Here is a 16,331-nt window from a genome sequence, read left to right on the forward strand (position 1 = left end):
GCTGCACTACTTAAATATTTGTGTGGAAATTATGATCCATTTTTCAAGAATCTTTGATGAACGTAGAGCTGCATTTATCTGAATTTTTTTTTAAATTTATTTATAAAAATGTAGAAGAATTCACTGTCATTTTGACCAATTTAGTTGAAGTATATTTGTTTTTCTGCTTAGCAATACTAAAATTGTATTATAGCAGAAAGTAAATTGAAAGATAAAACTGCAAGAAAAAACATAAAATACAAAAATACCAGAGAAATATAAAAACAAAATACAAATTTAATGTGTCCTTGCTGAAAGTTTAATTTCTTAAAAAAAAAAAAAAAAAAAACTTTTGAATGGTAGTCTAAGCTTCCTGATTATATTATTCCAGTATAGTTTTAAATCCCAATACAAAAATATTTATTATAGTTATTTTGAATTTCTCTGCATATTCCACTATATTATCTCTCTGTTTCCTAAATTGAAATTAGAAGCACATTATGTTATGCAAATTTCTTACTTCCATGATGATGATGAAGGCTAGTTTAGCAGCCAAGATGTGCCAGAACTGCATGGTGTGTGTGTACTGCTTCTCATGCCCAGGTGGGTATCTGTAGTCCCGATACCTGGAGAAAAAATCTGTTAATTTACATTTAGTTGTGTAGGTCTAATACAGACTATAATTTCCACCAGGCGGTCACACACCTGCATGTTGTGATAGTAGAGTTGTTAAACCATGATGGGTTTTCTCCAGCTTCAGGTAGGTTAGCATCAGGGATCTGAGAGATGTTGTAAAAGGAGAGGCTGTTGTCGATGTAACCTCTCATAGTGGCCTTGCTGCCTGTGTGGTAGGCGTACAGATAGACCAGGCGAGGAATCATATCTGAGGTGAATGCAACGATGAAAGCCTCAAGTGCAAGTGAGAAAGAAATAACAACAGATTTTAAGTATGGTGGAAATATTGTTTTGATTTGACCAAGCAATATCTTTCCTTTTGTTAATGTTGCTTATATTAGTTAACTATATTTAAAATGAAGTTAAATGCCACATCCAGTTTTACACTAGACAGTAAAATAACAGGAAAGCAGAACAAAACCATTTGCATTTACATTTGTGACCACGGACAAGATGGCCACCACATTAAGGATCTCTTCCCACGCTCCAATGTTGCGAGCCTTCGCTGCCACTGGCCTTCTGAACTGTGTAGTAAACTTCCAAGCATCGACTCGCACCTCCAGGATGTTGTTGAAGAGGGCGAGAAGAGGGGCCAGTGGAAAAGAGGCTACGAATAGTGTTATGAAGCCAAACTGGATGACTGTAAAACACACAGGAAACAACTGGTTTAATTGATGAAGCACTAACAAATGCTCACAGAAACCCGTCAAATTTGAAGATCTAGCCACTTCTTTGAGGCTTTTCTAATAGGAGAATATTGTTTTTTGTTTTGATTTGTTAATTGTTTTTATTTTGAATATATTCATTTTTATGTAAATGTATTTGTTTTTATAATTTCTATAAAAAAATGACGTATTCACTACCATTCAAAAGTCAATGAGATTTTTGTGATCTTTTCGAAAGAAGTCTAATGTGCTCATCAAGGCTGCTTTTATTTAATAAAAAAATAAAGTAAAAACACCAATACTGTCAATACAAATTAAAATAACTATTTTCTATTTAATATATATATATATATATATATATATATATATATATATATATATATATATATAATCTAAAATATATGAAAGTTTAATTTTTATCATTACATTATGGAAAATAATGAACTTTTTCGCAATATGCAAATTTTTTGAGAAGGACCTGTTTTATCATTACATTATGGAAAATAATGAACTTTTTCACAATATGCAAATTTTTTGAGAAGGACCTGTGTAATATATATATATATACATATATATACATATATATATATATATACATATATATATACACACACACATTACATATGTTTATTTTTATATATTTATATTATTGTGTATATGTTCATTATTTTTTATTTTGTAATGATAAAAATTAAATTTTAATATATTTTAGATTCATTGCACACCAACTGAAATATTTCAGGTCTTTTATTGTTTTAATACTGATGATTTTGGCATACAGCTCATGAAAACCCAAAATTCCTATCTCAAAAAATTAGTATATCATGAAAAGGTTCTCTAAACGAGCTATTAACCTAATCATCTGAATCAACTAATTAACTCTAAACACCTGCAAAAGATTCCTGAGGCTTTTAAAAACTCCCAGCCTGGTTCATTACTCAAAAACCGCAATCATGGGTAAGAGGTTAACCCAGAAGGCCATCATTGACACCCTCAAGCGAGAGGGTAAGACACAGAAAGAAATTCCTGAAACGAATAGGCTGTTCCCAGAGTGCTGTATCAAGGCACCTCAGTGGGAAGTCTGTGGGAAGGAAAAAGTGTGGCAAAAAAACGCTGCACAACGAGAAGAGGTGACCGGACCCTGAGGAAGATTGTGGGAGAAGGACCGATTCCAGACCTTGGGGGACCTGCGGAAGCAGTGGACTGAGTCTGGAGTAGAAACATCCAGAGCCACCGTGCACAGGCGTGTGCTTTTGAACCAGAAACAGGGGCAGAAGCGCCTGACCTGGGCTACAGAGAAGCAGCACTGGAATGTTGCTCAGTGGTCCAAAGTACTTTTTTCGGATGAAAGCAAATTTTGCATGTCATTCGGAAATCAAGGTGCCAGAGTCTGGAGGAAGACTGGGGAGAAGGAAATGCCAAAATGCCTGAAGTCCAGTGTCAAGTACCCACAGTCAGTGATGGTTTGGGGTGTCATGTCAGCTGCTGGTGTTTGGTCCACTGTGTTTTATCAAGGGCAGGGTCAATGCAGCTAGCTATCAGGAGATTTTGGAGCACTTCATGCTTCCATCGGCTGAAAAGCTTTATGGAGATGAAGATTTCGTTTTTCAGCACGACCTGGCACCTGCTCACAGTGCCAAAACCACTGGTAAATGGTTTACTGACCATGGTATTACTGTGCTCAATTGGCCTGCCAACTCTCCTGACCTGAACCCCATAGAGAATCTGTGGGATATTGTGAAGAGAAAGTTGAGAGACGCAAGACCCAACACTCTGGATGAGCTTAAGGCCGCTATCGAAGCATCCTGGGCCTCCATAACACCTCAGCAGTGCCACAGGCTGATTGCCTCCATGCCACGCCGCATTGAAGCAGTCATTTCTGCAAAAGGATTCCGACCAAGTATTGAGTGCATAACTGAACATAATTATTTGAAGGTTGACTTTTTTTTTGTATTAAAAACACTTTTCTTTTATTGGTCGGATGAAATATGCTAATTTTTTGAGATAGGAATTTTGGGTTTTCATGAGCTGTATGCCAAAATCATCAGTATTAAAACAATAAAAGACCTGAAATATTTCAGTTGGTGTGCAATGAATCTAAAATATATGAAAGTTTAATTTTTATCATTACATTATGGAAAATAATGAACTTTTTCACAATATGCTAATTTTTTGAGAAGGACCTGTATATATATATATATATTATTTTAAATATTATTCATTTCAGTGACTTTAAGCTGAATTTTCAGCAGCCATTACTCCAGTCTTCAGTGTCAGGTGATCGTCTATGCTAATTAGGTGCTGAAGAATCAAACTTATTTCATATCAATGGTAAAAATGGTAGTTGTGCTGCTTAATATTTTTATGGCAACCATGAATCTTTTTTTTAGAATCCTACTGATGTATAAAGTTAAAAAAGAACAGCTTTTTTTTTTAAATGGAAATGTTTGTTAAAGTAGAAGTCTTCACTGTCACTTTCCATCAATGTAATGCATCCTTAAAGGTGCTGTATGTAAGATGTTGGCTCTACTAAAGCATAAAAATACCATAATATGTTTGCAGATATTTAAGAAACATACTAAGTTAACATACTTGTTTATCTGAAAAACAATGCTACAGTCAGTTATTCTCCTTTGAAAATGTGCGTTCCGGCCCGGAATGTCGGTGTTTGTTTTGGTTTGTGAAACCCACCCACTGAAAGTTTACACAATTGTATTTCGGCACCCCGGGGTTGCCAGTTGGCGGAAAACACAGCGTATTTAATTTTGTTCATAGTCAAGAGCGCTCGTTCCTCTTTGTGCCATCAATCTGGCAACCTATGTGTGTCAAGTCTGAGGAGGAGGGGCCGGTGAAAAAACCAGGGGGGAAGGAAGTCGACCGGAAGTTGAAGTCGGCCGCGTGCCGCCATCTTGTAGCAGAACTTCACTTGCGTTAGCATCCCATTGACTCACTTTGACAGCGAATAACTTTACATCTGAGGCGTTTAAAGACTCCATTTGTCCATTATTTATTTCTAAAGATACACGACAATGTATAAAGGGCTCCATTACCTTACATTATGGCCCCGTAGAAACAGTTTTTGTAAAAATAGGCTAACGATTGCCTACAGTAGAGAAATTACCGTACAGACAGGAGGAGAAGCTCGCAGGCAATCGGGGAGACGTCAAGAGATGTGGCGTACTGGCGTTACATTTTAAAATACTATACAAAATAATTAATCAGAATACTTACTCCTGCTCACTCAGGCCAAAGAACTCCCCGCTCAAGCTCGCCGTCTCTGCAAGATTAACGATGGCAGTTTGCACGCACAGCTACTAGAAGGTTTACATCTGTCATGTAGGTTGCTGACGTCATCAAGTTTAGTTTGAGTCTGCGCGTCAGAAACGGAAGTGCTAAAAAATCGCTAAAAATGGGCTTCACTTGTCTCAATTGAGTTCCAATGGGGTCGCTGTGTCCATTTCTTTTACTGTCTATGGGATGGGGTTGACTTTTGTAAATTGAGTTTCAATTGTTTTGATTTTTGAATTTATTTCCTAGTTCAACTACTTGGTGTAAATTTTAAGTATAGAAGTTTTACAGGAGTGAATTATAAAATACAATTTGATTTAGCACAACTGCTGTACATAAGCTATCTAAATGAATTATACAATTAATTATTTTGGTATATGAACACCAAATAACTCCAGCATGTATAATGGCGTAAAATCGTACCCATCTCCAGATACTCATAGAAGAGTCCAAACTGGCTGAAGTTCTGTAGATCGTGGTCCTGCTCCCATCTACTGTATGTACTCTCTGGATGACTTCGCCCTTTCCTGCTGCCCCACCAGTTTCTGAGAAGTCTGTGACACAGGCACAAGGAACCGTTGTGTGTGTGTGTGTTTTTTTTTTTGATATGAATAGTGCCTAGAGGACAATTACTAAAAAAACGTGTGATATAATATGCTTAGGAGGTCAAAGTTCAATGTAACGCTTACGGCAGCAGAGCCTCTTGGACGTTCCCAACCATTTGTTTTCCAGCCATGATGATAAGCAGCTGTGTGGTTAGCTCAATCAGACAGCCTCCAGGGGCACACTAATTATAAAATGCATATTTTGTCATGTTAGAGCAACTTATTCTGATATTCAGCTGAAAGAACATTAGGTTCTCTGAAATACTGATATTTCAGACAGTCTCACCTCCTCATTTCTCAGCTTGCTCCACTTTCCAAACATATAAGTGTAGTTTCCCGGATAACCAACAAACTTCCCTTTAAAGAAGGCCACATAGAAACATGAAGAGTAGTAGTTCACAAACTGGAACATAAACATCTTCATGGTCAGCTTGTTCTCATACTCCAGATGGGTCTTGGGGATCTCTGATAGTTAAAAAAAAAAAGAGGAAGACAGTATTTTTCATACAGCACAAAAAACAGATGAGCAAATACATGAGGCATAATGTACAGTCAAACAGTCACTGCAGGAAAAAAAAAGGACACGGTTTAGTGTATTTTTGTGGTGAAAATATGAATGTAAATTTTTTGTTTTATTTTTTTGCTGTTTATATGTGAATGTATTATTTTTATTTTTTTTATAAACTATATTAATTACTCAAACTATAAACTTTATAAACACTTTTCCAGAGATTGAAATGCAGTTTACATGTCAAACAAACTCGATGAAACATATATTAACTCTAATTTCTTGTGTGAAGCGAGGAAGTGTTTTTTGCTCATATATGTGATTGATATGGATGGATGCTCATAGAGGAAGTTGAGGATGAGGATAATGACAAAGTTGATGCAGGAAGCGGTGACCGAGGTGGCAAGCTGAGGGGTGATGAGAGATCCCACCAGCTGGATTTTACTGGTGGGGCTGTCCTTCATGACGCTAGCGAACGCTGCATAAACCGCCAATCTATAAGCGATTACTCCCATTATACAGGCCACTATCAGACATGTCTGACAAAACAAAGAAAGGGAAGGACTTAAACCGATTGAGCTTTGTTTTAATGAGCTAGCAAAGTGTAAGAAATTGGTTGCCAGGGACAAACAGTCAAATATACAGTTTAAAAGGACATACAATAATATCTGGCTGCCAAATGTAACTCACCAATCTTAATAACCGTTAACCTAATCTATATAATAGTGTTGCACTGTTTAGCTTACTAACTCACCCAAAAGAGAACTGTTGCTCCAGACAGACAGAATCGGGCACACTTGCTGGGGAAAGGAAGATAAGGCTCCATTTCCTTAGAAATAAAGAATGTGTCATCAGTTCAAGGACTATAATTAGACTAGAGTTCAACTGCAAACTTGGTTAATTATAATATGTAAATGATTTTTATAAATAAAAACGACTAGGAATTACAGGAATAAAATTAGTTTGAAAATATACTAAAATAGATTTTATAAATCATAATAATATTTCACAATATTACTGTTTTCACTGTATTTTTAATCAATAAAATGCAGCCTTGGCAAAGTTAACTTGAAATCTAAATTGACCCCATATATTATCTTCATACATATTCCAGCTCGGTCCACAGAATAAAATATTTTTGCCTTTGTAATCTTTCATCTAAACATAATAATTTACTTGAACTTAAAACATGTTGCCTCTAAAATCAGTAAAGCTAAAACAACTCAGCATTAAAAAAACTAATTATATTTGGACTGCTTGAAGTTATAAGACATTATTTAAGTAGCATATCACGACTACGACTGCATGCAGTGTTTACTTGAGAAAAAAGAAAAAAAAACGTACATAAATTTGAATTTATACTGAGAACATTTGTGACATGGAACAATAGTTAAAATGGTTGAATTCATAGCAAAGACCTGGGAGCAAGATTCCCTTTGCCATGATTATGATGATGTGTTAAATGAAGTGGCAAAAACCGGTTCAGGCAGAAGAAGACAAATGCAAATATTTACTCGGATCATGCAAATTATTTGAAAGATATCAGGCAGATTCTAAGTCACAAATCACCACTGACAAAGGCTAGGCATGCATTTGAAAACTGAAAAACAAAATGCCTGAAACATCCTGCTAGCGGGAGCTATTTTAACAATTGATTTATGGGCTTTCATCCTGCACCCGCAATTGTCTGCTCCTTGTGGGCATGTCTTCTCTCATATTCTCATTCAACCAGAGCATTTATGAGGAACTAAACCATTCATTTACATACTATTTAAATTGCAATACGGAATGAAAAGTTTTATTATTATGCTTATACTGATGATTTATGACTTCTATGATTTTTTTTACCTGGCTTCTGCCTGTCAACCAAACGGACCTCAATTCTACCACTAATTTCTTCCACGGTCGATTTCTCAAATATCCCAGACAAACTAACTGGCAAATTCTTTGAACTTAACTTGACCCTCCATTAGGTTTCATGTCATTTATATTTTATTACTCAAATAACTCAACCTATTCCCTTCTGAATTTAAGGGTAGCTTATGGGTTCGATTAGAGTTAGGCTTATGAATGTTTAAAAAGCGTGTTGGCTCCATGACTAACAACTGATGTTGATGCAGGATCATGGGTTTAATCACGCCGTGATGTTTGCAGGTACCTGCGTGATGCGGTTGAGTCTGCGGCCTGTGCATTTCAACTCATACTCTGGCCTGATCTGTAGCTGCTGCTGTTCCTCCTCAAAGTCCACAAGGTCCCACTCATACTCCAGACGGGCCTGCCGCCGCTTCCAGAACTCCAGGAACAGGGTCACTGCAAAGCACCCAGAGAAACAGAGCAGAAGAAAAAAGAATTACATTATTTAGGAGTATCACACTCGCACTTAATACCAATTCTATTTAAACCCTATGGTGCCACACGGTGTTGTTTTCTTCTTTTACAATGATTTTACCCAAACAAAGTCTTACAAAATTTAGAAGCTAAATAAACAATTTTTAATTCATGAGTACACTTTGCACTGGGCGCAGAAATATTCACACAGTGCTGATTAATCAAATCACTGCATAAGCAGAGCTCATTTTGAGGCCTGTGTGAAATTAATTGGGTGTTCAGTAAATGATAATCAACATGCACCACTGCCCTCAAGTGATTAAACATACATTTTCTAAAAGCATACACAAATTATGCTCCTTCACTGTAGATTTATCTAGTAAACTAATTCTATGACAATATGAATACTAATGAATAAATCCTTCATGCACAATTGCGAATCTCTCATTAATCATAAATCCCGAGTCTGACTAGCAATATCATTATAACCACTAGATGGAGCTAGTATTTTAAACAATCAGCTTGCACTCACCCCAAATACCCATGAACATGGCAAAGAACACAGTCCCCTCGTTATCAAATAGATGAGATTGCTAAAGGAAAAAAAATCATTATATTATAAAGAAAAATCATTATTTATGATTTAAACAGTGAATCTACAACGTTTCTCACCCAGGAGGACAGACACGTTGAGTTGAGTTTCCAGTAGCTGCACTTTTTATCACAGAGTGGACACATGACAATCATCCCACCGATGTCTGGGTCACAGATCTCTTTACTGAAAACAGGGAGGGGGAGAGCAATGGAGAGAAATGTTAAGGTAATGCAGAAGTGAATATGACCAAAATCTCATTTCCCCTGTGACTGCATTACATCAGTATAGTACGTAGAAAACAATATTAACACACCATGGGAAACTTGGGCACAAATTAACTACTTAGGTTTATCAACAAACACCATATTATGAGCATGTTCCACAGACGTCTTTAGTTCTGAAAACTAGAAAAACAAACACATCTAGGCTCTAGAGTCCATCTGTCACATTACAGATTGTATGTGCCCTTTATGGTTTTGCTTGTTATACAAAAACAGAAAAAAAAAATAAGCCCGTTTCTGCCATGGAATAGATTTCACAACCTCACACTTTGTTTCTCGCAATTCTGAGAAAAAGTCAGAAATGCACGATTTAAATGAACAATTCTGACTTTTATCTTGCAATTCCAAGTTAACGTCACTATTTTCAATTTATGTCATAATTGTGATTTTTTTCTCAGAATTTTGAATTTACATCTCACAGTTGTCTTTTTCCTGAGAATTCAGAATCTCACAATTTATCTCAATTTATTAATCTCAGACAATTTTTCTAGTAATTTTTTTTTCTTCAGAATTCTGAACTGTCAAAGTGTCTCGAATATTATATATTTATTTATTTTTATATTTTGTGGCTTCTATTAACTTCATTAGATTTTTTTAACTAAAGAAAATAAGAAACATTTAACTAAAACTATCACCTAACTTCCTAACACTTATCAGAGGTTACGACAAAAGAACACAAATATAGCCATTGCATTCAATATAACAATGTTGAGCGTTCAACTGCAAAAACCATTACAATAATAAAGAAACAACAACTTCCTGTCAGGCACTGTAATATTTGCTTGCAAAAGGTTATGAAAAATGCATGTAACCACATAGTTTCAGTCTTAGGAGGCAAGGATGTGTGTTCATTTGATACATATAACCTGCCAGTGTCACTAACCTTGTGATGTTGTCTTCGTAACTAAGCACACCATAAACAAAACAGATCACTCCCATGACTGCAGCAAAAAACAGCATTTCTGTGTAAAAGCCCAGCCAGGCAAAGTAGATACCAATCTTCTCACCATAGTACTTCCTATGACAAAATACAAACAGGAAATGTTACACTTTGGTTTGATATGCTGCCCTACAAAAGTGAAAATAATTTTCTTCTAAGATGTAGAAGCAATGTAATCAGAATTGCAATGAAGTTGCATCTGCTCCAGATTAGGTTATTGCATGCATTGTGTCTGCGGTGTCCTCACTTGATCAGATTAAGCGGTTGCTCTTTGTAGAAGCAGAGGAACCCAGCCCAGTATTTGTACAGATGATACCTCTCACTCTCACACTGCATGTCTTGTGCCTTCTTCCAATACTTGCACTGAGGAACAAACAGCAATCAGATGTTGACACTTTTAACATGCAAAGGGACTGTCTTTGAGGATGGTAAGATTTTTTAAAATGTTTTTAAAAGGAGTATGTTGTGTGAAATAAGGCTACATTTATTTGATCAAAAACTCAGTAAAATGGTATTATTGTAACTATTTTCAATTTTAATATATTTTAAAATGTACTTTATTTCTGTGATAGCAAATCTGAATTTTAGTTTTGAATTTCTTTGATGAATGGAAATGAAGTTTTTACATGTGAATTTCTGAATGGAAATGGAAATGGAAAATGAATGGAAAGTTCAAAAGAACAGCGTTTAATTTAAAATAATGTTTTTGTAATGTTTTTGTTACAATCTAAAAGTCTTTACTGTCACTTCTCATAAATTTAAGGCATCCTTAAAGGGATAGTTCACCCAAAAATGAAAATTCTGTCATTCTTCGTCAGCAGCACCACACATATGCGAAACTGACACTAGTGTTGGGCGATATGGTCATTTTTCAAATCGTCATATCGTCAGCCCATGAGATCGACGACACACGATATTATTGTGCATGGGTGGAGCAAGAGAGAGACTCTGCTATCATCGATATCTCTGACTATCATCGATACATGATACTACCGTCTATCGGCACAATCCTAACTGACACAGAAGAGAAGAAATTGTTGAATAAAGTTATTTTTGTTTTCTTTGCGCATAAGTAGTATTCTCGTAACCTTCATAACATTATAGTTAAACCACTGATGTCACATGGACCATTTTAATGATGTCCTTACTACCTTTCTAGGCCTTGAATGTGTCAGTTGCGTTGAGGTCTATGCAGGGTCAGAAAGCTCTTGGATTTCATCAAAAATATCTTAATTTGTGTTCTGAAGATGAACAAAGGTCTTAAGGGTTTTGAACAACATGAGGGTGAGTAGTTAATAACAGAATCTTCATTTTTGGGTGACTTATCCCTTAGTAATGACCCCAAACTTTTAAATGGAGACAGACAGACAGATTCAGTAGATTAAAGTGCATAAATATTACACTCACATCATGAAGGGGATATGCTGAGGTGTAGGTGCCATTGTTTAGCAGTCGTTTAATTCCTGTCTTATCTTTCTCTAAACGGTCTTCCTTGTAGTAAGGGCAGCGGGTCATGATGTAGTACACAATCCTGTTGCGAGTGGAGGGAGGAAAAAATGTGTCCTTATCATCAATGAGGAAGAAGTCGACCTTGCTCTTGTCAAAAGGTGCAGTGAAGTAGTCCGGCTCTGGCCTCATGATGTTGTCTGGCAGCCGGAAAGGTTGAGTGAGCCACTCCAGAGGAACTTCTCGAGCTTTGGGAATATCACTCGCTTTAAAGGGCACTTTGATCTTTAGCACATCAGCATAGGTGGCCAACACTTCCCACGGAGCGTGAATCTTCAGATAATACGTCTTACGGTCATCTGACTCCTACAGGGAGAGATATTTTTGAGTGGGGAAGTGTTATTTGTGATTATCAAATGCACAAAATCACATCAAGTGTTTAGACAGATTCCACAAGAAAAAATAATAACTGAATTTATAAAAATGACCCCGTTGAAAAGTTTACATACTCTTGAATCTTAATAATTTATGTCATTTCCTGGATGATCCACGACTGTTTTTCTATTTTGTGATAGTTGTCCATGAGTCCAGCATTGTTACAGAACAGTTCAACTGCCTGCTGTTCTTCAGAAAAATCCCCCAGCTGCTGCTCATTCTTTGGTTTTCCAGCATCTTCTGCATATTTTAAACTTTTCCAAAAGTGACTGAATGGTTTTGAGATTCTTCTTTTCACACTGAGGACAACTGAGGGACTTTTATGCAACTATTACAGAAGGTTCAAATGCTCATCGATGCTCCAGAAGGAAAAAACACGCATTAAGAGCTTCTGTAGCCTCTGAAGGGCAGTACTAAATGAAAAAATATAATATTTAGGCAAAATAAAAAAAATGTACACATCTCCATTCTGTTGAAAAGTTTTGAACAAATTCAAATTAAAAGTTTTCACCCCCGGGCTCTTTAGATGAGTGTTTTTTCCTTCTGTAGTATTAGTTCTGTGTGTAAGTCCCTCAGTTGTCCTCAGTGTGAAAAGATGGATCTCAAAATCATAGTCACTTTTGGAAAAGTTTCAAATATGCAGAAGATGCTGGAAACCCAAAGAATGAGCAGCAGCTGGGGGATTTTTCTGAAGAACAGCAGACAGAACTGCTCAGGACCAATGCAGGACTCGTGAACAACTATCACAAAACAGAAAAACAGTCGTGGGTCATCTAGGAAAAGACACAGTATTAAGATTCAAGGTTATGTAAACTTTTGAATGGGGTCATTTTTATAAATTCAGTTATTTTTTCTTGTGGGGTCTATCTAAACATCTGTTATGTGAAATAGCTTATTCAGGACAGTACTAAATAAAAAATAACATGCAATTTTCATGAGGTCTCTTATTTTGTTAAAATTATAAACATATTTGCATATTCTGCAAGTGGTATGTAAACTTATGAACACAACTGTATGTATGTATGTGTGTGTTTGTGTGTATATATTGCTCCCATTTTTCATGAGCTGAACTCAAAGTTTTAAGACTTTTTCTATGTACACAAAAGGCCAATTTCTCTCAAATATTGTTCACAAATCTGTGTTAGTGAGCTCCTTTGATATTTTTTTATGAAATGAATTTTGTTGAGTTTATTTTTTTTTTGTTTAAATATGTTAAGTGCAATATAGAATTGTTTAACAATGAGGGGCATGGGTGTCTCAGAACCTCACCGATTTATCTTCAGTCTCCAGCTCAAGACCAGCCTTCTCCAGGTTAGCTTCAAACTCTCTTCTTCTCTCCTGGAGGAAAAACAACACACAAAAACCATCAGGTATTTTCAACTTTTCATCCATTTATGGTCTCTTTCATGTTTTTATCATTACTTAAGTCACCTATTCATTTAGCTTTGTATCTAGTAACAGTGTGACATTTTAGGTTCAGAGGGTTGTAAACAATCTTTGAACTGCATCTTTAGAGAAAACTCGTATTTCCCACAAGCACTGGTGACCTATGGCTACCACATCTTATCTTATGGAAGACCATCTCAAGCGCGTGACTCAAGGGATATGACCTTCATTAAGCAGAGAGCCTGACCACGCATCAACCTCTGCATACAGGAGAAAACAGATCAAACAGGTTCACCAGCAAACCCTTCAGTGTTCTCAGTGATTGAACTGAATGAAGGCTCTGGCGAGAGAGAAACGGTTGACCCCTGCTCTCGTTTTATGCAATCAATGTTCAGCATTCAGTTTATTGTGCAACAGCTTCAATATGACTCTGACTCACTGTTTCTCACTGTGCCTTATGACCCAGCAGACATCTCACCCTATCTCACCACTGCACGCCTACACACAGGTCTCCATGAGACTATTTTTGTACACAATGAGCAATATTAAGCATTAGTCTTTGTTTGATTGCTTAACAAGGCCAAGTAAAGAACATTTGGAGGAAATGCACACCAATTAGAAATCCTGCATCAAAATGCATAATGGGATCATGCTTGTGGAAACCAACCATTAAGAGTAGCAAAAACTGTCACAAGTTTGCATTTTGGTCAATGAGTGTGCATGATCAAGAAAAGCAAAAAATATCAAACTCACTTTCTGTACTTATGTTAGTTTCATATGGCTTTGAATTACTTTTATACCATATGTGTATATACACACACACACAAATACATAGACGTGCTATATAATTTTTGCTTAGTTTCACTTATAAATAATTTGTGGTTCTACAATTACGGGTGTCTTTAGTGAGAAAAATGTGGTAGAGTATTGGGGACTATTTTTTTATTGGTGTGGTTCAACAACAGACACTAGAGCCCTGCATTTCAGCCTGAGCCTGATGGACCCCGACTTTTTTACGCCCCACGAGCCAGCCTTTGGGATAATTTTCACGTCATAGTTAAGACACGGGCCTCCCGCCTGTTTTAGACTTCTCCTTACTTTTATATTTTAGACATCCATCAATAAGTGATGAAAAAAAATTCCCACGCTGGTGGAAACAACATGAAACCGTGCTACCGCGAATGTCAAGAGTGACTCAACGGTGTTTATTGCCCTGACAGCAGCAGTGCAGCTGAACAGTTCTCCGTTCAAATACATGCAATAGGCTCAAGCTTGCCGCAAAGCACCGGCAAAAGTAATTACCATAATTGTGACAGGGGAAAATAGTAAGGAGATATTTGAATCATTTACTAATAAACTAGTGTTTTCTGAGTCTGTGTCGCAAGGATGAAGTTGCTGATCCTGACTCGCCATTTCCTCAGATGCGACTTTAGAGAGAAGTGCATCTTTACGGATTATGATTATAATGAAAGAGTTTTTGTTTTCAATTTGTTTTATTTCGTTAAGTAATCATTTAAAGCTTTCTATAGATATATTTATTATCTCTGTGAGGCATGTTTTCACTGAGTTTCGGTTCATTTTTGTACTCCTGTTAAAGACGAGACGCAGAAAGCGCATCGTGTTTGTTTTCTTTATTTCATAAAAGCACAATGTTTTGTTGATATTATGAGTGCACATAAATAAAAGACCCTTTGCAGTTACGAATTATGTATTACCCTTACCTTTGTGTGCAAAAATGACGGCGTATCTACTGAAAAAAAATGCAAATGATCACACTGGCATCTCGTTTAAACATTGTTATATGCTTGAACTGTTTTATATCTATAGATTTTATTTTAGGCAAGTTGTGATAATTTGAGAAGGCTAAATTGATCAAACCTAGGCTCACTGTCTAACGCTGGCCGCTTGGTCATTACTTTAAAAAAAACTAAAACTTATATTTAATAAACAAAAAATGCTCCAAACGTTTTTCTAAATTAACTTAATAAAAAAAATGAAATGAAATATAATCACTTTGCTATTACATACAAAACTGAACTATTTTAATAGCTGAGACAGTAGTATAAGCTGTTTAGGGACTGTTTAGCTGTTCAAATCAGACACTAGAGCATCCCTTCATTCAGACACAGTGGAAGATCTGATAAGAATCAGTGAAGAGGGGCCAAGTCTGGAAGATTTTGATGCTAGAGAGTGTGTAGTCAGCTGGTTTAGCCAAGGCCAAAGATCAAGAAGGCCAAACGACAGGAGTTGGCCATCCGAGGGGCATGTGACTGCAATGGAGTATAGTCCACAAGACATTGAGCCATAAGATGTTCAGTTAGAAGCCCTTAAAACACTTAATTTAGATTTTCTTTTCATTTATCTTGAGATTTTTTACGTTTAAATTTCAGCTCAGTGAAGCACTTTAAGCACCAACACTTTTGCAGTAAGTTACCTTTCTTGTAGAATTGTGCTTCAAATAAAGAACTTTATGTTGAATAGATTGTTAGTTAATCATTTACTATCAATATTGCCTATATGGACAGTGATTTAAAAAAAAAAGTGCACTTGTAAAACTGTGGTGTTAAATGCGATGCGGTTGTAAATTTGGGTGTACCTAACTTTTGTGCTGGTGCACCTAAGAAAAAAATGTAGGTGCACCAGTGCAACCAGTGCAAAAAGTTAGTCTAGAGCCCTGAATAAAATTACTATGAAAGTTCTGAATATTAGTGGCATACCGCTTTCTTGTCTCCATCCTTGTCGTCAATGTAGGACAGAACAAAATCGATGCGCCGTACACCATCCCTGAAGAACACGGAGTCCCTGTTCTGTCCAAACTTGTCTATCTACAAAAGAAAAAGAGATTCAAATCAAAAACAGTCCTACTCTCATACACAACCACATGAGCATTGAAATTCAGAGAGCTGACTTATCACAATGAACAAATGAGACATGACGCATGTGATTTCTATCAACTGTGAGGGTCTCTTATCTTTTCCAGGTGACAAAACCCTAAACAATGGTGTGAAACAGTAAGTGGAAGCGATGCTCATGAAGCGTACTGCATAAATCACTGTAGTGCTCAGGGTAGTGAATGCAGGACAAGAAATTTACTGCCGAGTAAAACATCATCCCACTAGCACTGCAGAAATAGCATCATGACAGCGTGAGAGGCTCCAGGAAGAGCTGCAGCGAGAGAAAACCACAGGTATGGTATGAAG

The 16,331-nt window shown here is 36.5% G+C and overlaps 1 protein-coding gene across 2 annotated transcripts in view; it reads right to left on the bottom strand.

Annotated features, from left to right (window-relative positions):
• The window catches only part of LOC109064374 (anoctamin-5-like), a 31,259-nt gene that overhangs the window by 3,522 nt on the left and 11,406 nt on the right, over window positions 1-16,331 (bottom strand). For both annotated transcript variants that reach the window (XM_042727704.1, XM_042727705.1), the window contains 16 exons: window positions 15,849-15,956; window positions 13,015-13,083; window positions 11,272-11,676; window positions 10,112-10,227; window positions 9,808-9,942; window positions 8,721-8,826; window positions 8,581-8,641; window positions 7,879-8,030; window positions 6,475-6,549; window positions 6,031-6,259; window positions 5,499-5,677; window positions 5,297-5,394; window positions 5,031-5,161; window positions 1,089-1,294; window positions 685-887; window positions 500-605 (listed from right to left, as the gene is read on the bottom strand). In XM_042727704.1, the coding sequence (XP_042583638.1) occupies window positions 500-605; window positions 685-887; window positions 1,089-1,294; window positions 5,031-5,161; window positions 5,297-5,394; window positions 5,499-5,677; window positions 6,031-6,259; window positions 6,475-6,549; window positions 7,879-8,030; window positions 8,581-8,641; window positions 8,721-8,826; window positions 9,808-9,942; window positions 10,112-10,227; window positions 11,272-11,676; window positions 13,015-13,083; window positions 15,849-15,956 (2,379 nt within the window). The remainder of the gene's footprint in view (window positions 1-499; window positions 606-684; window positions 888-1,088; window positions 1,295-5,030; window positions 5,162-5,296; window positions 5,395-5,498; window positions 5,678-6,030; window positions 6,260-6,474; window positions 6,550-7,878; window positions 8,031-8,580; window positions 8,642-8,720; window positions 8,827-9,807; window positions 9,943-10,111; window positions 10,228-11,271; window positions 11,677-13,014; window positions 13,084-15,848; window positions 15,957-16,331) is intronic.

This window comes from Cyprinus carpio, chromosome B7 (genome assembly GCF_018340385.1).
Source record: "Cyprinus carpio isolate SPL01 chromosome B7, ASM1834038v1, whole genome shotgun sequence".
In the NCBI taxonomy this organism is placed as follows: domain Eukaryota; kingdom Metazoa; phylum Chordata; class Actinopteri; order Cypriniformes; family Cyprinidae; genus Cyprinus; species Cyprinus carpio.